Raw genomic sequence first — 27,233 nt, 5'->3', positions numbered from 1 at the left:
CTATCAATCAAAACAACTTAATGAGTACGAAGGCGATCGTACTCATAAGAGTATAGTAGCCAGACTAATATATTATATATATATATATATATATATATATATATATATATATTATATATTATATAATATATATATATAGTATATATATATATATATATATTAGGCTACTATACTTCTTATTAGTATAGGCCCCTCTTGTACTCATAAGTCTTTAGCCATTCGATAAAATGATGTGCGGTTAGGATGTTATGGCTCTATTAAAATAATAGTGGTCCCTAGGATTGAGTGGGTGGTTGGTTTAAATAGTATGATCTAACGGTAGAAATGATCAATGGGGTGGATTAGCGATCAAAAATTTATCAGTACAAAGGACTTACACTCATAAGGTATAGTAGCAGAACTCTCTCTCTCTCTCTCTCTCTCTCTCTCTTATATAATATATATTATTATATATAGAGAGAGAGAGAGAGAGAGAGAGAGAGAGAGTCCGGCTGGGATACTATCGATAGCACCAAGCGTTTGGTGCTACCGAGTTTTCCACCGTTAGATTTAACCCTTTGTCTATTTTTATCCGTTAGATTTACTATTCAATCAATAACTCACTCAACTCTAGAGGACCTACATCATCCTAACCGTACATTTTTTCACCCAAGGGCCGAAAACCTAATAGCACCAATTAGCTTGGTGCTATTGATAGTATTACAGCCTAGTTCTATATATATATAGTCCGGCTATTACACTCTTATGAGTATACCCTCCTTTGTACTCATAAATTTTCGACCGTTAGATTTATCCTTTTAACTATTTCCATCTATTAGATCATACTATTCAACCAACCCACCCACTCAACCCTAGGAGACCACTATCCTAACTTGGGGAGCACTATCATCCTAACCGCACATCTCTTCATCCAACGGCTAAAAATTTATGAGTACAAAGGGCTCTATACTTATAAAAGTAGAGTAGCCCTAGCCTAATATATATATATATATATATATATATATATNCATAAGCATACCAGCACAACTCTATATATATATATATAGTAGGGCTACTATACTTTTATGAGTATTGGGCCCTTCGTACTCATAAGTTGTTTTTGATGATGGGGCTTCCCAATCGACGATCCACTCCGTTAAATATGATCTAGAGTATTTGAAACTTCTAAAAAATAAATTTCATAATTTTTTGAAATCATATTAAAGTCCATCAAACGGGCATACAATGAACGGTCAAAATCGAACGACGTCTTAAAAATGGATGATCGGATCCTTCAATTTAAGATCGGAGTTATTGATCTTTATCTAGGTAGTGAATAGAATTTTCTATCAAAAATTCAACCTATTCCAATTCTTTTACACCGTTAAACGAGAAAGTATCTCATACCGACCGTTAAAAATTGTCAATTTTGTGATTTTTTGATCGTAAGGTAAATGATGTCGAAAAATTATGAAATTTGTTTTCTAGAAGTTTTAAATACTCTAGATAATGTTTAACGGTATAGATCGTCGATTCGGAAGCTCTTTCATTGAAAACAACTTATGAGTATGAGGGCAATCGTACTCATAAGAGTATAGTAGTCGGACTATATATATATATATATATAGAGAGAGAGAGAGAGAGAGAGAGAGAGAGAGAGAGAGATGAGCTAGAATACTATCGGTAGCAAACGGGGCCTGTTGCCACCCATTTATTTTCGATAATGGAGCCTCCAAATCGACGATCAGTACCATTAAAAATGATCTATACCACTTGAAGTATCTAGAAATCAAATTTCATTCTTTTCTGATATTGTTCTCTTGTCCATTAAGTGAGTGTAAAAATGAACGACTGAAAATAAATATCCTCTAAAAAATAATGATAGAAATTTTATAATCAAGATCGAGAGTATAGATCTTGTTCTAAATAATTTAAAAAATTTTCTAACCAAAATTCAATTGATTTGGATAGCTTTATCTCGTTAAACGAGAAAATATCTCATATTTACCATTAAAATTACAAATTTTGAAACTCTTTTGATCATTTGGTTAATGATGTCGAAAAGATTTAAAATTAGGTTTCTAGATACTTCAAGTGGTATAGATCATATTCAACGGTACCGATCGTCAATTTGAAGGCTCCATTATCGAAAACAAGTGGGTGGCAACGGAGCTTGTTTGCTACCGATAGCATTTCAGCTCAATTATATATATATATATATATATAGAGAGAGAGAGAGAGAGAGCTAGTCTCCTATACTATCTATAGTACCGGGGCTCCGATACTATAATTCCGTTTTCGATCTTAGGGTGTTCAAATCAACGATCCACACCGTTAAAACTGATCTAGGGTATTTAAATTTTTAGAAATAAAATTTTATATTTTTTCGATATAGTTTACTTTATGATCAAACCATTTCAAAATTGTCAATTTTCAATGGCTACTATGACGAGTTTGGAGTTTAACGGTGTAGAAGAATCTAAATTTCTTCAAATTTAGTTAGAAAATACTTTAAACTATCTAAATTAAGTTTAACATTCTTGATCTTGAATTTAAAAATCCTATACTCAAATTTTAAAGATTATTCAATTTCCACCGTCCATTTTGACATAATTTATTTACTAAGTAAACAATGTCGAAAAAAGCTAAAATTTTATTCCTAAGAACTTTATATACCCTAGATCATATTAAACGGTGTGGATCGTTAATTTGAATACCCTAAGATCGAAAACAAGACTATAGTACCGGAGCTCCGGTACTATAGATAGTATAGTAGGCTAATTCTATATATATATATATAGAGAGAGAGAGAGAGAGAGAGAGAGAGAGAGAGAGTCCGGCTACTATACTTTTATGAGTACGATCACCTTCGTACACATAAGTTGTTTTCGATGATAGAACTTCTGAATCGACGATCCATACCGTTAAACATTCTCTAGAGCATTTAAAACTTTTAGAAATCAAATTTTATAATTTTTCGATATCATTTACCTTACGATCAGAAGCTCACAAAATTGACAATTTTTATGGCCGGTATGAGATATTTGCTAGTTTAATGATGAAAAAGAATCGTAATAGGTTGAATTTTTTATAGAAAATTATATTCACTACCTAAATAAAGATCAATAACTCCGATCTTAAATTGAAGGATCCGATCATCTATTTTTAGGACATCGTTCGATTTTAACCGTTTATTTTATACCCGCTTGATGGACTTTATAATGATTTAGAAAAATTACGAAATTTATTTTCTAGAAGTTTCAAATACTCTAGATCATGTTTAACGGTGTGGATCGTCGATTCGAAAACCCCAATATCGAAAACAACTTATGAGTACGAAAGGCTCTATACTCATAAGAGTATAATAGCCCAACTATATATATATATATATAAGAGTTGGACTGGCCTACTATTAGTAGCAAAATTTCATTGTTGCTACCAGTTTTTTAGCCTTTGGATCAACTCTTTTCATTATTTCTAACCATTGAATTAAATACTACAACCCAGTAGGGACCACTCAACCCTAGGGGGACCACTCAACTCTAACCGACTAATATTATCCTAACCCTACAATTTTTCATCCAAGGATTAAAAATTTGATAGCAAAAAAAATATTTTACTATTAATTGTATTCCAGTCTAATTCTATATATAATTTGATTTTTAGCTTAACCCAAATATATAGTTCAACTTAATTATAAAATATGTAAAATTTCAATCATTAGATCAAAGTATAACAGATAAGATCTTACAAATTTATTTCCTATATATATTCTTTCTAATCTTTTTAAATTCTTATTTATAAGCTTGCTCGTATTCGGCTCGTGTTCGGCTCGTTAATAAACAAGCCGAACACAAGCCGAATTTTTCGGCTCGATACTTTAACAAGCCAGCTCATATTCGGAACGAGCCGAACACAAGCTCATGTTCGGCTCGTTGACACCCCTGGCTGTAGATAGAGAAAAATACATGTTTAAGTGCTTTTACACCCACCTTTTATGAAACTGTTATTTTTGAGAATTAACTATACTTTCGACCGGAAGTCTATAAATTCAGAAGCATCCTACAATTCTGCATCCAACGTGCTGCCGTTGAGCTGGAGGATGGTGGCGCCGATGCTAGGAAATGATCAGAAAAAGGGAAGATAGGTGCCAAAAGAAATGAGGTTGTCGGTTAATTTCCTGGTGCACAAAGCTTCACGGGATTTGATACCACAACACTCTCCCCATGAAATGCAGTTGGAGGTTTCTTTCTGGGGCACCACAATTTTAGTTGTAAAAGCGTACTCGTGAAGAGAATAGAGTTTGCGGCGCATTTTGANCGAACACAAGCTCATGTTCGGCTCGTTGACACCCCTGGCTGTAGATAGAGAAAAATACATGTTTAAGTGCTTTTACACCCACCTTTTATGAAACTGTTATTTTTGAGAATTAACTATACTTTCGACCGGAAGTCTATAAATTCAGAAGCATCCTACAATTCTGCATCCAACGTGCTGCCGTTGAGCTGGAGGATGGTGGCGCCGATGCTAGGAAATGATCAGAAAAAGGGAAGATAGGTGCCAAAAGAAATGAGGTTGTCGGTTAATTTCCTGGTGCACAAAGCTTCACGGGATTTGATACCACAACACTCTCCCCATGAAATGCAGTTGGAGGTTTCTTTCTGGGGCACCACAATTTTAGTTGTAAAAGCGTACTCGTGAAGAGAATAGAGTTTGCGGCGCATTTTGGCATGCAGACGGAAAAAAAAAAAAAAAAAAAAAAAAAAAAAAAAAAAAAAAAAAAAAACACACAAAACAAAACAAAACAAACTCGAAATGTATAATCTAATAAAGAAAAAGACCAACCAATATTACGTACGGCATGAAAAGGGGGCAGAGGAAGTGGAGGGTGCGCGGGGTGGGCGAAGTGGAAGATCCAGGAAGCAGCGTGGTTGCGTATCCAAAAGCCATTTCCTGAGTTCCGACTCCCCCAGCGGAAAGAAAAAGACAGAGGAACCGAAGAAGATGAAGAGGCACCGCTTTGTTTGCATTACTTCCGCATTAAACCCCCCTCTAGCTAGGGGGTCTGCACATGCGGTTTTGTGCGTACATGGTTTGATTTTGACCAATAAACTATAAAAGAAATCCAAATATTTAAGCTGACAAACCAAAATTAAAACCAAACTAAATTTTTTAAATTTGGCTCAGTTTTGGTATTTCCACACTATTGGTTCAATTTTGGTCATGACATTTTCAATCCAAATTAGATCGGTCCACTTTCCAATTTTCTTGTCACCAAAACCAAACGGAACCACGCCCACCCCCACCTCTAGCTTTCAGATTACGTCCATTCTGGTTCTTAGAAAAGGACTACAAAGTTCAAACTAGGTATCCACACTGACAATAAGATATATATTTTTCTCAATAGCCCTTCAAAAAACGGTGACAATAAAGAAAGTGCAACTATATATGTTATTACCCAGAATTAAGACGCAATACCAGAAGTATAATTTGGTAGTTAATGATATATTTCAACAAATAGATATATTTGGGCTTGCCAGCTGCCCATCCAAATTAATCTATCAAAATACAAACCAGAGCCATCGTATACATCTCTTCAACAAATAGATTTTTTTTTAAAAAAAAAGGGGGGGGCAAAATGTGATTAAAAATTGTGATGGTATCATATTACAATAAATCCAAAACAGACGAAATAAAAATGAAAAAAAAAAGGAGAGAAAACAGTCATATGGAACGCTAGAGTTTTCATATAGACATAGTCATGGGCAGAATCTTCTGTGCAGAAGAAACTTGTGGCCTAATCTCCCAGGAAGTCATCTGTTCAGCCTCCTCGGGCGCGATGAAAGGTAATGAGATCTCCCTGATCATCAAATCACCACAGAAGGGGCACTCGCTTGCAACTGCATCATCCAACTGCGACCTTAGCTGCCATGAGTTAAGACAAATAGTGTGTGAGACCCCAAATAGTCCTATATATAAAAAATAATAGGGCTAATCTCTTAACCCAGCTTAAACATTTCGGATGGTGGCTAGGTCCAAGAAGTTAAGAGAGTTAAACGAGCTAGGACGGGAGTAGTCCTAGGATGGGTGACCCCCTGGGAAGTTGGGGCGTCACACAGTGAGAACATGATGGGGTATTGGCTCCACATGTGATGCAGCAAATAAATCTTGTTTTATTTTCGAATGCAATTTTCTTTTATTTTGTAAGTTCGAATTTGATTTGGACTTAAATCATTTAGTTTTAGTTGATTTGGCTAACCCAAACTCTTTTCTCCAATAAACAAAGAAACAATCCTAAAAAGACCTTTGGAATTCCCCAAAAAAAAACCTTTGAAATTTTCAAAATTGCTTCGTTTTCTATGCATGACTCTTGGGTGACCGTGTTGTGTTAAAAACAAAAAGACAATAATTTATTATCGGAGGGCTCTCAACACTATAAATACATGGTTCTTGAAGCCTTAAGAGATAATTTTGGATAAATAGAAAATTCTACTCTCACTCTTTATCCTTGGTGTTCTACTTCCCGGTGAGATCATCGACGCTTCTTCCTCGCGCCGAGATCGTCTTCTTCCTCGACTTGATCGTTGTCGCTTCTTCCTCGTGACAAGATCGGCTTCTACTTCTATCCCTCCTTTTCTTCCAAGTTACTACCACATCTTCTTCTTCCCCATGGCCGAAGTTCTACCCGTGGTGTGCCGCCCTCCTCGTCGATCGTGGAAACCTCGCAGTCATATGAACGGTGCACTTTCTGTATCTCTCATCTCCTGATATCCTATTATCCCCTTTCAATCTAACCTTCCACCATTACCAACCATATTTGCCAAACAACCAAACCTAAAGCTTTAAGTCCGATAAAGCCGAATTCACCTTTTGGAACTATTATATGTATTTTCAGTTAGTTGTTATTATCTCATATATCGAAGGTTTATCATCATCTTAGTATTGCTTCAATTCGATTTTAATTTTTAGCCTTGCTAAAATTTTTGCTTCCTTGCTTTAATTATAATAAAGTTCGCCGGAATCAATAAATTAAACCTAGTTTACTTCAAGAAATATCTTTAAACACAAGCAAACTTGAAAATTCAATTTTGACAACCTCTCGGTTTGCATCAACATGATATAATACAGGTGCAATGATGCGTCATAGTTTTGTAATTTATATAGACTGACCTTGTCATGGTTCGTAATTTATACTGATACTGACCTTATCGATGGAGGTCGTGCTTGTGACAGGATCGTCGTGCCCGCTACCCCCTGTGCCTTTTTGTGCCTTCGAGACAAGCAAACTAAGCTGCTTCTGAAGGTTTAGAATGTATTCAGCCTAAAACAACAATTTGGAATAGATCATCATGATTATTGTTTCGACTTCAGCTAATCGTGTGATGATGTGATACAACTAAACAAAATAACATATTAGGAAAAAACACAGCTTCAAACAAGATTAAAAATAAGCAGTCTCTACAGCCACATGTGCGTTGCACAAAAACTAAGAGATTGAAAGCTAAATATCCTATCAGGGAAATATATGCAATTGGCACGACAATATATATAAGGAACTGAAAGAGTCATAACAAAGTGACCAATACTAACAAGAAACAAGAAAGCCAGCCACTTGAAAATATAACAGAGATTGACTAGCGGGAACTGATTCTAAAGATGCAAATGCCTCCAGCCCTCCAGAGATAGGTCCATATGCATGGGCATTATTTTTTTATTGAAAATGCACGACCAACAAATCACAAGTGACCACGGAGAAACAAAAATTTCTAATGGTAAAGTAAAGACAGTACATGATTAAATTTGTAACTTACTTGACTTTGGCTTGTGCATCGAGTAACATGAGCTATTAAGCATTGTGCATGAAAGGCATGACCACAAGGAAATATATAGAACGGCACCATAGATGCCATTGATGTATAACCTCTTCCAATCTGTTGCAATGCTCCAGCAGTTAATATTTTGCGCTTGCAAACCTGTTAAGTCAGTAAGAGGAGCAAAATAAGACATTATAAAAAGAAAAGTTGCAATATATATCTGATTATCTCCATATTGTGGTGAATGAAGGTTAACTTGCTTGATTAGATAAAGAGAGGAAGAAGAGGGAGAAAAAAAATTCATTCAATAAAATGATAGAGAAGGGAAGAAAGGGGAGAACCAGTTCCTTTATTATATAATCTAGAGAAAAATGTATAAATAGTCCCTCTACTATCACCCTGTTGTGNATTATCTCCATATTGTGGTGAATGAAGGTTAACTTGCTTGATTAGATAAAGAGAGGAAGAAGAGGGAGAAAAAAAATTCATTCAATAAAATGATAGAGAAGGGAAGAAAGGGGAGAACCAGTTCCTTTATTATATAATCTAGAGAAAAATGTATAAATAGTCCCTCTACTATCACCCTGTTGTGCCTTGTTTCCTGAACTTCTAATGCGAACACTTTAGTGCCTAAACATCAAAAAACACAACTAATTTGCTTATATAATGACCATTTTACCCTTCTACCCTAAATGACTTTCACATTTTGCTCTACTTCAAACATGGTTAAAGGTCAATTTACAATAAAAGTTTGACGTATTTAATGATCAAAGACTGAAGTGCAATATATATGAAAGTTCAGGGATGGAAGTGTTCCAATTGAAAGTAAAAGGACCAAGTTACAATACGGTGATAGTACAACAACCACCAATGCATTTTAATCCTAAAATCTACTACAATGTAGTCCTTCCATGCTTCACCAGAATAGAATGGTACAACAATCGACTAGGCCAGAACAGAAATTCAGGAGGCCACGAATATGGAATTTAAACTAAGAAGACAAGTTCAAGACTATGTTCTCTTTTTCTTTTCTTTTTTCAATCAACCAAAATAATATGAACGTCACTACTATTAAGTTCTCTAAAATGAAAGAACTAAAGACCCAATTTAAAACTCAACCAACAGGATATCAATATTGAATGATGATATACTGTGTTAATTGAACACAATACTAGCACGTATTAAGTACCTTTTAGAATATAGGTCCTAGAAAGCAGGAAAAACAATTAGAATAAACATTAATGGACCAATACCCCACATTCTTCTTCACGATCAATAACAGCATATCTCTGAGCCAGTGCACTGATATCACTCCTAATGTTATCAGCTCCGCGTGTGGCATCGTTCATCTCCTGTTTCAGTATTTCAATCTGATTGTTGTAGTCTTTTAGCGATTTGCAAATCTCCTCCTACATTTAAAAAAAAAAAAAAGAAAAACCTCTGCTAAGCCCTTGCAAATAAAAGAAGTTCATATCTCAGTTCCATACTAGAATGGAAATTGAGCTGCAGCAAAATCTGATCATGAGCTTACAAGAAAAAAAAAAATTAAAAAAAACTTTGAGGAATATCAAACTTTATGAGACTAACAATAATAAAACACATTGTCAAGTATGACTAAATAGACTTAAAATATTTCTAGGAATCACTCAATTAGTTTGAGCTGAAAAAACCATCATATCATTACTTCCATGGACGTGAATTTGTAATATCCTTCCTCTCCAAAGAATATTCGCCATAAAATTATGATGCTGTTAAGCAATTGAAACATGCAATCTTTGTGATTTGGCAAAACCAAACAACATGCAGAGCAAAATTTCTTATCTTGAATTTACAGAATTCAATGACAGAATAATTCTTAAATTCTTAATTTAATGTCTATTTACTTGTGATTATGGTTTTGATTCAAGAAAGGTCATTCCTTCTGTGTCATAACATGAAAATGTGAGATTCTATAACAAGCATAATCCCAATCAACTTGCAAAGCATTACTAGCTTAATTGAATGCCTCGATCAAGTAACACCTTAAGGCCTCCAACCTCATCACATCCAGAAGACAAACCCAGTCAATAAAGGAAAGTGTGCTGAGAAAAGAATGAGCCTTTAAAGTGGCAGATTACCTGCATAGATTTAAAAGCTTTGACTCTAGAAAATAAAATTATGCAATCTGACTTTCCAACAAGAACCGATCACAATGATAAAAATAATGAATGAAATTTTGCCAAGAGATCATACTTTGAAGTCATCAATTAGCACAAAGTCTGGAAAGAATGGCAGGATGTCCTCAATCTTCAGGAGGTCTCCAGTCTCTGCTAGAAACGCAATAGCTTTCCTTATATTCTCCCTCTTAACACCTTTTTCTTGCTCAATGACATGCTTTGCGATCATAAGCCATAGTTTTTTCCTTAGGTCTTCATCATCTTCAACCTTATCTGCTTCTGCCTTGGCAAGTTCTGGGTCTACCTAGCAAAAATAACTTCTAATTCATTGTAATTAAATTGAGAACATGCTGTTGAAACAATTACTTGAATCTTCATCTGAAACGGATATACAAATTGAATCATATAAGGAAATTTAAAAAAACACTACCTTAAGCATCTGCTAATACATTTGTAACAAGCAGCATAAAAAATGTGTACACGACAATTTAACAATGTAAAGGCCTAAAATTGGTGAGGCATTAATATAATATATTCCAAAACATAACAACAACTAGCACTATGAAATTTATGCAACTGAGGTAACTTGTAAAATTATATAGTCAAAGAATCATCTAAAAGGAACTACTGGCCGTTGATGAATCAAACCAAACTCTGGTCTGTCCATTTTTATCAATTCGATTTGCTCTTTTTCTTAATGCATTAAAGAAGGTGGTGCAGCAGATGTTGTAGTGAAGCGGATTAACATGATATGTTGATTGAAGCAGGTGAAGCAAAGGATACTATCTAAAAATTCCCTCTTTCCACCATAATTATTTAAAAACTGCATTCTGAAACAATACCTCAATAAGACTTAAAAAGAGCTCACAGTTAAAGAAACAAAATGCCAACGAAAGTCATCCTGTCCAAATAGAAGTAAATAGTAATCCTACAAATGCCCCCACTGAGACACTCCAGATTCAAAACTTACTCCTAGAGGACATGGCTTAATATGGGACGACATAATTCTATGAGACATTTACAGAAGGTGAGAAAATAGAAACAATAAGAAATCACAGATCATACAAGTTTGAGGACAAAAAAGCTACACTCAATTGAATTTCCCAGACTCACGAGCGGTGGTGCACTAATCATAGGTTTATTGCAACCAAAATGCTTGAACACATTTAACCTGATGACGTAGATTGTAATAGCAAAGAAATTTGCAAACACCAAACAGCTAAATAAAGTATATAAGAAAAGGCTGCACAATTTAATCAACAGAGGATTACACTGATGAAAGAAAAGCAATTGAAAATCTTACCTGCAATGCAAGAGCCACAGCTTCTTCATGCATGGACATCATGCTGTAGATGCGAACACAAGCACGCATTCTCTTTTCCTTGAGGCATAGCCGCAATGCATATTTGGGATCATAAAAGAAATCGGGACCATTTGTTTGTCCTTTCCCAAACTTGGAATCCAAAAATTGCAGGAGCTGAGTCTCATCCTCCTGGATACGATATCACAAGATAATATCCATTAGTTCCATAACCCACTCCGAAGCACAAAAGCGACATCAAAATGCTTTGCTATATGATTCTGAATTTGATCACATAACTTCTTTCATTGCATCACAAAGTGTATCTTGTATGTGCCTATGAAGACGTATTGTCGTGTAAGGTACCGAACTTCTAAAACTATGAAGTTACGGTACATTTAAATGGTTCCGGTGAGGCTGCGGTGGAATGTAACATACCGAATTTTAAATATAAAAGTGAAAATAAATAAAAATAGTGTGAGATACTATTTTTATTGGATTTAGAGAAGTAAAACATAAGTCAGAAGTGACTTGTGCTGAAATCGGAGCGAAAACGGAAGATTTAGAATTTTCTGTGGAAATAGGACAGATAAATTAGCAGAAAATGCACAGTCTCAGAAAATTATAAAAATTGGAGGATATGTCAGAAATATTTTTATGAGGCTAGATATAAACCACTGTTGCGAAATTGGTGATGAACCAATGGTGTCAGAAATATTTTAGCAGAAAATGCAGAGTCTCAATGGTGATGAACCACTGTTGCGAAATTGGTTGATGAGCGCCAAACTTGGCCTGTGGGCCTAGTAGTACCTCAAACTGAGGTGGACGAGTTGTTGCTCGTGTGGCCGGCGTGCATAGGCTAAGCTGCCTGATGCTAGACCTCGTGCGAGACACTGTAGAGACGTAGAGCGCTCGAGTATAAATACTCGTGGAGTGCGGTTTCGGTTCAGCCGGTCGAGTGAATTGGCAGTAGCACTTCGGCAGGGCTAAGTGTGAAGCGAACCATGGATCACTCGTGAGGGCTGGTGGCTCGCACTAGGTGTCTAGGAGCCGGTAGAGTGGATAGCTCTGTAGAGTGTGTCGTGTAGGACGACGTTAGCGGGTAGTGCTTAGGGACGACCCGTGCCTGGACCCTTCATGGACTGTGGAGCCTGGGCCTATTTGGCAGGCGCAGTCAGCTGCGAGAGGCAGCGGCCCAATACCTATAGGTAGGGCGGAGAGTTTTGGTCAAGACGGTAGTCCGAGCTTAGACCGGGTGCGTGGAATTCCACGTGTTGGATCATGAGATCAGGGATACACAGGGTGTGTAGTGACCCAATGTAAGGAAGTGAATCCTCGAAATCCGAGGATTAGACTTCGGTTTGGAATCGACTAGTTGTCAAGTGTGTAAGCTTCGGAAAATCCGAAGGTGATTATAATGCATAAAGTGCATTAAAGAAGGGTCCGCGGGAGCACGAGTGCAAAGCTTGCACTGGAGCAGAATTGCTCTCGGGGACCGGTCCCTGGCAGGGAGGGACCAGTTCCATCAGGCTGGGCTGCGGGGGTCTCTGATGAGACCGGTCCCTGGTGGGCAGGGACCGGTTCCCGAACGTCAGCCCAGCAAGAATAGCCGAAATTTGGCTAAGTCCCGAGAATCCAACTTTCGGGAACCGGTCTCTCGGACATGGACCGATCTCCCGGGGACCGGTCTCTCAGGCAAGGACCGGTTCCCGAACGCAAAAACCCCTCTACTCGAAATGGCAGCCTTCGGGGACCGGTCTTCCCGAGCTGGGACCGGTCCCTCACTGCGAAAATACCCAAAGAGGGCTGGTTTGAAGGATGAAAAGTTGAGGGGGCTATCTGCAAAATGGCCTTTAATAGAGGTGGGGGACCCCTCTCTTTCCCTCATTGCTCTCTAACTCTCTCACTCTTTCCCTCTCTCTCTCTAGAAAGAAAAGAAAGAGAAGAAGAAGGAAAAAGAAAGAAAAACAACGAAGAAAGCACGAAGAAGAAAACTAAACAGAAGAAGGGAAGTCATCTCTTCCTGACCCTCCTCTCCAAGCTTCCGGAGCTTAGGTTAGAAGGTGACTTGCTTACCTCTTCCTAAGTCGGTATTTTCTAGCGTTTTGCGGTCTATCGGTTCAGAATCTGGTTCAAATGAACCTGTTAAATAAATCAAAGGTTCGAGCCTCGAAATCGAAGCTCGCACCATGGATTTCTCCTTGTTGGAACCTAGGCTTAGAATTGGATTTTGGCAAATCTAAGGGTTTGATCTATTTTGTTGGGATCCTAACGCTAATTTCATTCCTGAACGCGTCGGGCCGAAGACTGAGGTTTGCCCAGATGCCGACGACGAGTGCGGAGTATCGCCGAATCGGTACTCGAGGCTCGTCGACCGAGAGTATAGAAGCGGCGTGCAAAGACCACAACGTCGATCTCTTACCTCGCGCGCATGGCTCGCCAAGAGTGTGTTGTCCATCCCGAAGCAATCGGGCTCCCTCCTATGTCTTTAGTACACTTTTGACGCCGCATTTGTATTTATAGGGCATTATAGGATTATATCATTGCCATTTCCTTATGCCTTCCATTGATGACTATTTGTAGGCAATATTGGATACTGTGTAGAGGATATGGTGAGGATTGTTCGAGTCTTGCTGAATCCTATAATGTCAGAGAAACAGATGAGCAATGCAACAGTGCCATCTAGTGCACTAGTACTAAATGCCACCGAGTGGCATCCTAGTTCGATATGCGAACCAAACCGGACGATTGTGCAATCTACAGTTAATAGTGTCATGTAAATACCTAAACTTGGACCATATGATGCATTGTGCACGACCCCCGCGCCCCCGCCTATTTGCACGGATCCGCGGGCCCCGATAGCACGCCGAAACGACAAGTTCCTCCTGTACGTCCTAGCTCGCAACATTACATATACAAAGGTTCAACCACGCGACACGTAATTGCAAAACAGATTGCACATCAGCGAATGTATCAATCAACATAACACATCCTAGCTTATTACATATCATCATGTTACCAATTCATTTTACATCACAAATGCTAACTGATTTCCGCCCAAATACAATCTAGTAAATTACATACACGTTTCTTATTTACATTGATACATTCTTTAAACTTAATCCCGAGCTAGACTCCAACACTCGGGTACTTGTACCTCTGGTCTCTGGGTAGGCACTATCTAGTGGGACTACTCCTTGCCTCGCGCCCGCCTGCTGCAGGACCGTGGGTGCTGAACCTGAAAACCCCAAAACAACGTGGGTGAGAACCAACTCCATAGGTTCCAGTGGGTACGGCAGCCCAAGAAAATGCTCGTGCCGACAGGTTCAAGAGAGGCAACTGCAGTTAGCTTAAAAACTAGATAGAATAGATAATTTAACTATGCAATTAATAAAACCATTATCCTGCGCTTTCGCAATTTTAACAAATGAACATGCTAATATGTACATTCATGCAGAATATTCTACCATAATAAACTTTGTTTGATTCTACCTTAATATTTTGTAATCATAACTCAGATCCACACAAATCTCAAGGTGTCATTTACCTGATTGCAAGCTACCACCCGACTCGGTCTTAGATCAATCATCCCAGCGGAATCCGCGCTACAGCCGGCTCGAGTGAAGGACTCTCACTTGCAACCCAGCCTTAGACCACTCACTGGGATACCAAATACCACTCTAGGGAATTTATATGCTTATCACACCAATTTATGCTAACCCCGCAGTTCGCCTACTCTCACTTACCATCTCGCCAGTACGAGGTGTTACTCACACTACACCCGAGAACCGTCGGCGGACCCCAAATACCGTGACCCTAACGGACCACTCCGTCAGCGCACTACTTGTGGGGGCTTCACTACAAGATTAACCACGACCGTGACTATGGAATCACAATCCTCTCACACGAGGATGCCACTGTCCACTAGGTCATCATATTCCTCAGACTCAACTGTCTCTATGACTTAGCTCTCAAGGTCTTTTGCATAGATTCATCAACACTAATTCATAGTACCATTCTTTTCATCATAGGCCCTTGACACTACGAGTTGCATTGCAACGCTATGTTCACCTAACACGAGGTTCCTTGCATTACTTATCCCATCCTATGTTCACTGACACAGGTTCAATATCCGACCTACTGTTTAAAACACTAAGGTATCATATGTCAATTTCCTGTTCCGACTATTTCCATAACAATCTAGTTCCTTGTCAGTCTTTCATCCACCTAATTCACGACGCTAGGTTCATGCCACTTCGATCTATTGGTAATACCTAATTGTTCCAATACGAGGTTCTATAATCATATGTAACTCTTAGCATGGCATTTTTCATTAATATTGAATATGCCATCCTCTAACACATTCTTTAAGCATACAATTTAAATAATTAACCAATACCATGCATGCATTCAGCCAATAAATTAACTTGCATAGGCACATTTCTCAATTAATGTCCAATTAACCACTATCTAACACATGAATCTCATCCTAGCAATGCTCTTCAATACATGTCATCATGAATCTATAGTGCCTAACAGGCTGTTCATACATTTAACATTTTCTCGTATGCTGACATTCATGTAAATATGTTCATTTCTTTTAGCATGCTCTCCTACATGTCACACCATAAACTATAATACTAACATGTCTTCATATTGCACATACCATTTATCATCAATATAGATTCCCACAATTCCGCTTTGACAATGCGGGCGACCCAAATCGCGCTTCGGTATAACACAACCCACCGGCTATTGCATTCGATTGGCTGTCGACACTTGCGATCGGCCCCCCGGCTCAGTACCCGACACGTCCCGATATCGCACTCGCCTCAAGTGCTCCGCTTTGCAGCCGCAAAATTATAGGTCTCGTTATTGCCACGATGCCTCAAATCCTTTCCATCATATTTACGACGTCGCCTCGGCCCTCAGGCGTGAAACGAACACACTAAAAGACCATTTCTTAATATCTTTGTAACGGCTCGACTGCGTTGGGGCCGAAAAAAAAGGGATCGCGAACCGTCTTCCGCCAACAGCTTTGTTACCTAACAGTAGGTTTACGAAGGTCAAATGAGATTCAACACTACCATTTGCAAAATCCCATTTTTGAACCCTAATATGCAAATTTAACCTCGCAATAATTCCAAATTTAAATGAGAGAACATTTTTAGAGCACTCTAGATTACTTACTAAACATGCACTTCAATAAGGAGTTTAAAACAAAACCCAAAAGCTTACTCCAATGTGAACGCCGCGACGAAACACCAATTCGCTCCAACGGCCGCACGGAGAATGCTCGATCCGTCGCCTCCAACCCTTCGCAATGCATCTTCTCCACCAACACGCGAATATTGAGCGAGAAGAATATAAGAGAGTGAAGAGATCTTTAGAGAAGAGAGAAGGGTTTCTCTCCCCCTCCAATTGCGTGCTGTCGATGCTTGGCAGGCTGCTCGCGCTGTGGGAGAAAGAAGAAGAAGAAGTACTTAGCTTCTAATTAAAGTCACAACTCCTCTATCAACTATTCCATCGTCCGGGCAGTTAAAATCTCGATATCTTTCCCTGGACCCCTGAATGTCCAGTTTATGCTCAATACTTGACCAGGCTGGCTCGGTTTCAGCATAACGAGGTCCAACACATTTTAACTATTTCAGTTTCGACCACTCGTGTCACGAAAACTGTTACGAACCTGTAATCTTTATCAATACTTTCGGATATCTGAATCAGCACTTTTCTGGTGTCAGAAAAATATGAACTTCATAGCTAGCCTCATAAAAATATTTCTGAACATCTCTGCCAATTTTATAACTTTTCTGAGCACATGGCATTTTCTGCTAAATTTATCTGCCCGTCCTCGGACAAAAATTCCTAGATCTTCTGTTTTCATTCCGATTTCACACAAGCTCAATATCTAGACTTAGTTTTATTTCTCTAAATCCAATAAAAATATATCGCCACACTATTTTCATTTATTTATTATTTGTTTAACCAAAATCTGTATGTTACATTCTCCACCGGGACCATTAAAGTCCCACAAATCATTGTACACCATAACTTCCATAGTTTTAGAATCCAGTACTCTACATCCTCCCCTCCTTAATAAGAGTTATCGTCCCCGAAACTAACTTCTAACCCATTTCCACTTATCGAGTATCAGGGTATACAGCACTTTTCCACCTCACGAGTGGCTCTTATTGCTCATTGGAATTGTCCAAAGGCCACTACACGAGATTGTGAACCAAATTCACTCCCATTTGTCTAAGTATATCCCGCGAAAGTGCATTACGAATTTCTGTCATTCTTGGTGGTGCACAAGTCGAAACTCAACGACTCTACGCGCTTTAAACGCCCACTATGCACTTGAATGCCGAAAACTCTTCTTCCATTTTACTTCCCTTCAGGGCATCCGTTCGACCATCGCACCCTTGCTTAGGAACAATGCATAGTGCGATTCCGCTACCACATCTGTATGTTTCAAACCACAATTTGATCTTTGCTCTATCGGGAGTGTGGCCTATTCGGCACATCACGATTCTCGAATACACAAACGATATTATGCCTTCAAGTTCTCTAACTTCTCCAACATAACCCCAGACTGCCTGGCAAATTTCACACTCGGGACCGGTCTCTCCCTGCCTGGGACCGGTTCGCCTCGCGCTTGCCACACACGCTCGGCTCGGGCAACCGTCCCTCCCTCCTCGGGACCTGGTCCCCGATGAGATAGCTCGCGTAACAACGGACGGGAATCCGGTGCCTCCCGCTTGGCGAGCCGGTCCCCGAAGACAAGTCTGCCAAGTTAAGATTTTTGCACCGTCTGCTCTCCAGGACTCCATTGGCATGCACTTTTGATGCACTTTGACTTCATCCGCTTTCCAGCAAACGCACTTACCACTCGATCAATTCAGTCCATTAGAGCGAAATCCAACTGCTCCAGTATTTCGAGAATTCACTTTCGTGACTCTAACTCCTCCGACGGATTATCGGCTAGACGATTACTTCGTTCACACAGGATGGACCAACGTCGAGAACTCGGCAAACACAAACAAACCATTAGACACTCAAGTTGTGCTCCAACAGATAAATTTGCAAGGAGTACTCTTCTCATTCATCGAATTTCAAAGAGTAAAACCTAAATTATAGTTGTTCTAATTATCCCCGAAGTATAAAATATGGAGAATCGATGTCAAGCGTTCATAAAGAACCAAACCGTAATAACATAGAGCTACTCAGTGTGGGCGCATAACAAGTCTAATTGCAAGAGTTACTTTTTCTCATTCATTCAACAAAAGTAAAATCTAATTATATAGTTCTAATTATGCCCCGAGAGTGTGATTTGGAGCGAGAATCGATGTCACGTTACAAGAACCAAATCCAGAACAACATTAGACATATCAGTTGTGCCTTATAGTATACATTTGGCAAGAATACTTTTTCTCATTCAATCGAACAGAGAGAAAACCTAAATTATTTTGTTCTAATATGCCCCGAAGGTGTAGATTTGGAACGAATCGATTCAACCGTTCAAGAGACCAAAAACCGGAACAAACATAACTACTTCAGTTGCGGCTATAACCACAGTATAACTTTCCAACAAGTACTTTTTCTCATTCTAATCGACAAAGATAAAATCTAATTGTATTGTTCAATTATGCCCCAAGAGCTCTTAACACCTCTTGAACAATGCGGACCCTGTCAACGTTAAAAAGAACCAAAACCGCGAACAACATTAGATTACTCATTGCGCCCTAATCAGTGTTATTTGCAACGAGTTACTTTTTTCTCATTCATTCGAAAAGAAATAAGACCTAATTATTTTCTTCTATTGGCAACGCGAGTGTTAAATTTGAACGAATCGATGTCAACCATCACAAGAACCAGAACCTGGAACACTTACAATAGACTACTTAGTTGCGGCCTAACAGATCAAGTTACAGCGAGACTATTTTCTCATTCAATCGAACAAAAGAGTAAAACCGATCTTATATTGTTCAATTATGCTCGAGAGTGAAATTTGGACGAATTCGATGTCAAGCCTTCAAAAAAACCCAAAGACGAACAAGCAATAAACTGCTCAGTGCCGCCCTAATACAGTATAACTTTGCAACAAGTATTTTTCCTCATTCAAATCGAACAAAGATAAAACTTAATTATATGTTCTTCATTATTCCCGAGAGTGGAATTTGGAACGAAACGATATCAACCATCACAAAACCAAAACAGGAATAATATATAGACTACTCAGTTACTAACCCTAACCGGTATAAATTAGCAACGAGTACTTTTTCTCATCTAATCGAACAGAGAGTAAAACTAATTATATTGTTATAATTATGCCCCGGAGTGATAAATTGGAAACGAATCGATGTCAACTTCATTAAGAACCAAACAGGAACTAACCCCAAATTAGACGAACTCATGTTCCGCCATAAGCATTATAACTTTGCAACGATACACTTTTTAATTCAATCGACAAAGAAAAAGGCTAATTTATATTATTACCTATTATGCCCCGAGAGTGTAAATTTCGGAAACGAATCGATGTCAACATTCAAAAGAACAAAACCGGAATACACATTAGACTATGCAGTTCCGCTATAACAGTATAAATTCATAGAGTGAGTGTTTTTTGTCGATGCGCACTTCGAACAAAGAGTAAAACCTAATATAATAGTTGCTATTATGTCCCGAGAGTGGAATTCTGGAGCGATCGTGTCAACTTGCAAAGAACCAAATCCAGAACAACCATTAGACCTACTACTGTGTGGCCTTAATATATAAATTTGACAAGAGAGTACTTTTTCTCAATTCAATCGACCCAATAGAGTAAAAACCTAATTATTTTGTTCTATTATCCCCGAGAGTGTCAGATTTGAACGAATCGATCGTCAACGTTTCACGAGAAGCGAAAACACGGGAGACAACATTTAGAAGACTTACTCAGTTGCGCCATAACAGTATAACTTTGCAACAAGTACTTTTCTCATTCAATCGAACAAAGAGTAAAACCTAATTGTATTTTCTATTATGCCCCAAGAATAATAAATTTGGAACAATCGATGTCACGTTCAAAAGAACCAAAACCGGAACAACATTAGATTACTCATTGCGCCCTAACAGTGTAAATTTGCAACGAGTACTTTTTTCTCATTCAATCGAACAAAGAAAAAAACCTAATTGTATTCTTCTATTTTGCCCGCAGAGTGTAAATTTGAACGAATCGATGTCAACACATCACAGGAACCAAAATCGGAACAACAATAGACTACTCAGTTCGGCCTAATCAGTATAACTTACAGCGAGTACTTTTCTCATTCAACGCAACAAAGAGTAAAACCTGATTATACTGTTCAAATTATGCTCGAGAGTTGAAATTTGGAATGAACGATGTCAACCTTCAAAAAAAACCAAAATCGGAAACAACAATAAAACTACTCATTTCGCCCTTACAGTATAACTTTCAACAAGTATATTTTCTCATTCAATCGAACACAAAGAGTAAAACCTAATTATATTGTCTCTTATGCCCCGAGAGTGGAATTTGGAACAATCGATATCAACACTTCAAAGAACCAAACGGAATAATATTAGACTCTACTCATTGCGCCCTAACCGTATAAATTAGCAACGAGTACTTTTTCTCATTCAATCGAACAGAGAGTAAACATAATTATTATTGTTATATTATCCCGCAGAGTGAAATTTGGAACGAAATCGATGTCAATGTTTACAAGAAAAACGCGAACAACATTAGACTACTCAATTACGCCCTAACAAGTATAAATTTGCAGCGAGTATTTTTCTCATTCAATCGAACAAATAGTAAAACCTAATTATATTGTTCTATTTTGCCCCAGATGTAAATTTGGAACGAATCATGTCAATGTTCAAAAGACCACAAACCAAAACAACATTAAACTACTCAGTTGCCCTATAACAAGTAAAATTTGCAAAGAGTACTTTTACTCATTCAATCGAACAAAGAGTAAAACCTAATTATATTGTTCTAGTATGCCCCAGAGTGTAAATTTGGAAGAAATCGATTCAAACGTTTATAAGAACAAAACCGGAACAACATTAGAACTACCAGTTCCGCCATAAACAGAGTATAACTTTGGCAACGAGTACTCCTTTTATCTTCAATCGAACAAAGGGATAAAGCTAATTATATTGTTCTATTATGCCCCGTCAGTGTAATTTTGGAACGAATCGAGTCAACATTTAAAAGAACAAAACCGAATAATATTAGACTATCATTGCTCCATAACAGTATAAATTTGCAAGTAACTTTTTCTCATTCATTCGAACAAAGAGTAAAACCTAATTATATATGTTCTATTATTATGCCCGAGAGTGTGAATTTGGAGCGAATCGATGTCAACGTCATACAAATTCCACACAACATTAGACATCCAGTTGTGCCTTAATAGTATAAATTTCAAGGAGTACTTTTACTCATTCAATCGAACAAAGAGTAAAACCTAATTATTTTGTTCTATTATGGCCCGAGAGTGTAGATTTGGAATGAATCGATGTCAACTGTTCACGAGAACGAAAACGGAACAACATTAGACTACTCAGTTGCGCCATAACATATAACTTTGCAACAAGTACTTTTCTCATTCAATCGAACAAAGAGTAAAACCTAATTTTATTGTTCTGTTATGCCCCAAGAGTGTAAATTTGGAACGAATCGATGTCAACGTTCAAAAGAACCAAAAACCGGAACAACATTAGATTAACTCAGTTGCGCTAATAGTGTAAATTCAAAGAGTACTTTTCTCATTCATGTCCGAACAAAGAATAAAACATAATTATTATTCTTCTATTGTCCCCGAGCAGTGTAAATTTTAAATACGAATCGATGTCAACCATCAAAGTACCAAAACAGGTCAACAACAATGACTACTCACGTTTGCGGCCTAACATATAACTTTACAGCGAGTACCTTTTTCTCATTCAATCGAACAAAAAGTAAAAACCTGATTATATTGTTCAATTATGCCTCGAGAGTGTAAATTTGGAAGCGAATCGATGTCAACTCTTCAAAAAAAACCAAAAACCGGAACCAAAACCACGAAACAATATAGACTACTCAGTTGCGCATAATAGTATAATTTTGCAACAAGTATTTTTCTCATTCAATCGAAAAAGAGTAAAACTAATTGTAATTGTTCTAATTATGCCTAAGAGTGTAAATTCATCGAACGAATCTGATGTCCAATCTTCAAAAAACAAAACCGAAACAACAAGAACTACTCATTGCGCCCTTACATATAACTTTGCAACACAGTTATTTTTCTCACTGCATCGAACAAAGAAAAACTAATTAATATTATCGTATTATTGCCGCCAGAGTGCTAAATTTGAACGAATCGATGTAAACGTTCACAAAAACCAAAACCAGAACAATCATTCGGATTACCAGTTGCGACCCATATACAGGTAATTATTTGCAAACGGTACTTTTTCTCATTCAATCGAACAAACAGTAACAACGGTATTATATTGTTCTATTACGCCATGAGAGTGTAAATATTCTGAACGAATCAATGCGACGTTTACGAAGGACCAAAGATCGGAACAACATATAAGACTAACTTCATTGTGCCCTAAGCCTAAAGTATAACGTCTGCAAAGAGTACTGTTTTCTCATTCAATCGAACAAAGAATAAAACCTAATTATATTCTTCTATTTTGCCCCGAAGTATAAATTTGAAACGAATCGATGTGAACCATCACAAGAACCAAAATCGGAACACAATAGAACTACCAGTTGCGCCCTAACAGAATAACTTTACAGGAGTACTTTTCTCTTCAACCTCGAATAAAGAGTAAAACCTGATTCTATTGTTCATTATGTCTCGAGAGTGTAAATTTGGAATGAGATGCGATGTCAACCTTAAAAAAAACCAAAACCGGAACAACAATAAACTACTCAGTTGGCGCCTTTACAGTGTAACTTTGCAACAAATATTTTTTCTCATTCAACGAACAAAGAGTAAAACCTAATTATATTGTCTCATTTTTCCCCGAGAGTGAAAATTGAACGAATCGATATCAACTTCACAAGAACCAAAACCGGAATAATATTAGACTACTCAGTTGCGCCCTAACCGTATAAATTAGCACGATACTTTGCTCTCATTCAATCGAAACAGAGAGTAAAACTAATTATATGTTATATTATGCCCCGAGAGTGTAAATTTGGAACGGAATCGATGTCAATGTTTACGAAGAACCAAAACCGGAACAACATTAGACTACTCAGTTAGCCCTAAAGTATAAATTTGCAGCGAGTACTTTTTTCTCATTCAATCGAACAAATAGTAAAACCTAATTATATTGTTTCATTTGCCCCGAGAGTGCAAATATGGAACGAATTGATGTCAACGTTCACAAGAACCAAACCACAAAACAAACATTAGACTACTCAGTTGCGCCCTAACATATAACTTTACAGCGAGTACTTTTCTCATTCAATCGAACCAAAGAGTAAAGCTGATTATATTGTTCATTATGCTCGAGAGTGTAAATTGAACGAATCGATGTCAACCCCTTCAAAAAAACCAAAACCGGAACAACAAAAGACTATTCAGTTGCGCCTTTACAGTATAACTTTCAACAAGTATTTTCTCATTCAATCGAACAAAAGAAAACGTAATATATTGTTTTTCTATTATGCCCCGAGAGTGGAAATTTGGAACGAATCGATATCAACCTTCAAATGAACCAAACCGGAATAATATTAGACTACTCAGTTGCGCCTAACCTATAAATTGAACACGATACTTTTTCCTCATCAAATCGAACAGAGAATAAAACCTAATTATATTGTTCTATTATGCCCCGATCGTTGTAAATTTGGCAGAATCGATGTCAACGTTCATAAGAACCAAACCGGAACAATTAGACAACTCCAGCTCGCGCATAACAGTAAATCAACTTTTGCAACGAGTACTTTTTCTAAATCAATCGAACAAGGGAAACAAGCTAATTATATTGTTCTATTATGCCCGAGAGTGTAAATTTGGAACGAAATCGATGTCAACATTCAAAAGAACCAAAACCGGAATAACATTAGACTACTCAGTTGCGCATAAACTATATAAATTTGCAAGAGTACTTTTTCTCATTAAATTCGAACAAAGAGTAAAACCTAATTATATAGTTCTATTATGCCCGAGAGTGGAATTGGAGCGAAGTCGATGTCAACGTTCACAAGAACCAAATCAAAAACAACATTAGACTACTTGTTGTGCCTTAATAGTATAAATTTGCAAGGAGTAGACTTTTTCTCATTCAATCGAACAAAGAGTAAAAACCTAATTATTTGTTGCTATTATGCCCCAGAGTGTAGATATTTGGACGAATCGATGTCAACTCACGAGAACCAAAACCGGAGCAACAATTAGACTACTCAGTTGCAATAATTTTGCAACAAGTACTTTTCTCATTCAATCGACAAAGAGTAAAACCTAATTGTATTGTTCTATTATGCCCCAAGATGTAAATTTTAAACCAATCGAGTGTCAACCTTCACAAAACCCAAAATCGGAACAAACAATAAACTACCATGTTGCGCCCTTACATTATAACTTTGCAACAAGTATTTTTTCTCATTCAATCGAACAAAGTATAAAGCCTAATTATATTGTTCTATTATGCCCCGAGAGTGTAAATTTGGAACGAATCGATGTAAACGTTCACAAAAATCAAAATCAGAACAATATTAGATTACTCAGTTGCGCCCTAACAGGATAACTTTGCAACGAGTGCTTTTTCTCATTCAATCAAATAAAGAGTAAAACCGTATTATATTGTTCTAAAGGACCGGTCCCCGGCCCCTGAATTTTTCAGAAAACTTAAGTTTGAATAAATCAAAAACAAACCAAGTCTTCTAAACATCTTTTAACAATGAAAACTTCACCACAAATTATTTATAATCATACCTAAGATCTCAAGGGTCTTTGATCACAAAAACTTCAATTCTTTTCGTCAATCTTCATCTTCTAATTCTTCGAGACTCCGTTCAATACTTCACAAAATTCGCCAACTTATAAAATCCTTAACACAGTCATGTTCCCAACGAACTTCGATAAGTTCGCGCTCGCGATCCCGAGCTCCGTGGACTTACCACATTCGGTCCTCGGCGAGATGTATTATTTGTGGGGGCCCTCATTGCCCACAGCGGTGTGAACAGCGTGAGGGCAAGTGCTTCACGTGTGGGCTGCCGGGCCATGTGCGGGACGAGTGTCCGCAAAGGCGATAACCGGGCCTTGATGCTAACGACGGCGTATCCCTCTCTGGGACAGCCTGCAGGTGTGCCACCTGCGGCATGGTCGGGAGAGCTGCCGTTGAGGACGTTGCAATCAGAGGGGTCGCGACGAGCGCCAAGTGGCCATAGATAAGCGACCCGAGTCGCGGTGCCTGCTGTTGTCGACGTCGTCGTAGCAGGTATGAATTAATTGAGCAAGCATAATTTTGCATGATCCCAAGTTGTTGCATAGCATGCATTCATCGTTGGTCAGTTACTACTATTACTACATTATATAGTAGGGACCGAGTGGTCGGGTAAGTAGGTACCCGAGCATGCTAGCAGGATGAGAGTATGGCGCCTGCTGGGGCAGGTAGAGAGCCATTGGGCACTAGCAAATGGCTAGTGGTGGCTTTGGATAAGAAACGAGGCTCGTAATGGAAGTCGAAAATGTGAGAGAACTCTCGATGCAATAAATTAGAGATTGCGAGAGTTGAGCCTTGATGTTTGGGGACACCCGGATATCCCAAGAGTATTTCGGAGGTGAATTTGATAGATTGGACAATGGTGATGAACCACTATTGCGAAATTAGTTGATTAGTGCCGAACTTGGCCTGTGGGCCTAGTAGTACCTCGAACTGAGGTGGACGAGTTGTTGCTTGTGTGGCCGGCGTGCATAGGCTAAGCTGCCTGATCCAAGACTTCGTGCGAGACGCTGTAGAGACGTAGAGCGCTCGAGTATAAATACTCGTGGAGTGCGGTTTCGGTTCAGCCGGTCGAGTGAATTGGCAGTAGCACTTCGGCAAGGCTAAGTGTGAAGCAGGCCATGGATCACTCGTGAGGGCTGGTGGCTCGCACTAGGTGCCTAGGAGCCGGTAGAGTCCGTAGCTCTGTAGAGTGTGTCGTGTAGGACGACGTTAGCAGGTAGTGCTTGGGGACGACCTGTGCCTGGACCCTTTGTGGACTGTGGAGCCTGAGCCCATTTGGCAGGCGCAGTCAGCTGTGAGAGGCAGCGGCCCAATACCTATAGGTAGGGCGGAGAGTTTTGGTCAGGACGGTAGTCCAAGCTTAGACCCGAGTGCGTGGAATGCCATGTGATGGATCATGAGATTAGGGATACACAGGGTGTGTAGTGACCCAACCCGAGGACTTGACATGGTTTGGGGTCTTGGTTGCTCCTGTTTGGAGTGTGTGCGAACTCCCAAGTAAGGATTTCGCCCGAAAATGAGGATTGGGACTACGATGCGAGTGAGAGACGCTGTGCGTAGTACGATAGGTTAGGCGATATGCCGACGTAGCATTACGACCGCTGGTCCACCCGTGAAAGCCGACGTAATCGGTTTAGTCAATAACTCTGTGGAGGAGTCAGAGTAAGGAAGAGAGTCCTCGAAATTTGAGATTTGGACTTCGCTCAAGATCGACTAATTGTCGAGTGGGAGTGCTTCGTAAAAACCGAAGAAGTCAAATGCATCAAAAGTGCATTGCAATGGAGTCCGCGAGAGCAAATGGTGCAAGATTCTGCACTTGGCAGAATTGCTCTCGGGGACCGGTCCCTGGTGGGAGGGACCGGTTCCCGAATGTGGTCTGCGCGAGCTTGCTCTCGGGGACCGGTCCCAGGAGGGAGGGACCGGTTGCCCCGAGGCGGAGGGTTGCGCAGCGCGGGGCAACCGGTCCCAGGTAGGGCAAGACCGGTCCCCGAGTACAAGGTTTGCCCAGGCAGGCTGGGTTATGTT

The 27,233-nt window shown here is 38.8% G+C and overlaps 1 protein-coding gene across 1 annotated transcript; it reads right to left on the bottom strand.

Annotated features, from left to right (window-relative positions):
• Positions 1-5,459: 5,459 nt before the first annotated feature.
• LOC109705875 (vacuolar protein sorting-associated protein 18 homolog) lies at positions 5,460-11,453 on the bottom strand (the record flags this gene model as incomplete). The annotated part of the gene is made up of 6 exons (XM_020226655.1): positions 5,460-5,904; positions 7,184-7,300; positions 7,791-7,952; positions 9,047-9,202; positions 10,026-10,253; positions 11,253-11,453. Coding segments are annotated over 6 exons (1,044 nt in total), but the record flags the coding sequence as incomplete, so codon positions are not given.
• Between the last annotated feature and the right edge of the window lie 15,780 nt (positions 11,454-27,233).

This window comes from Ananas comosus, unplaced genomic scaffold, assembly GCF_001540865.1.
Source record: "Ananas comosus cultivar F153 unplaced genomic scaffold, ASM154086v1, whole genome shotgun sequence".
NCBI classification, from domain to species: Eukaryota; Viridiplantae; Streptophyta; class Magnoliopsida; order Poales; family Bromeliaceae; genus Ananas; species Ananas comosus.
The sequence above is the reverse complement of the archived record's forward strand: the minus strand, read 5'-3'. Positions and strand labels throughout refer to the sequence as shown.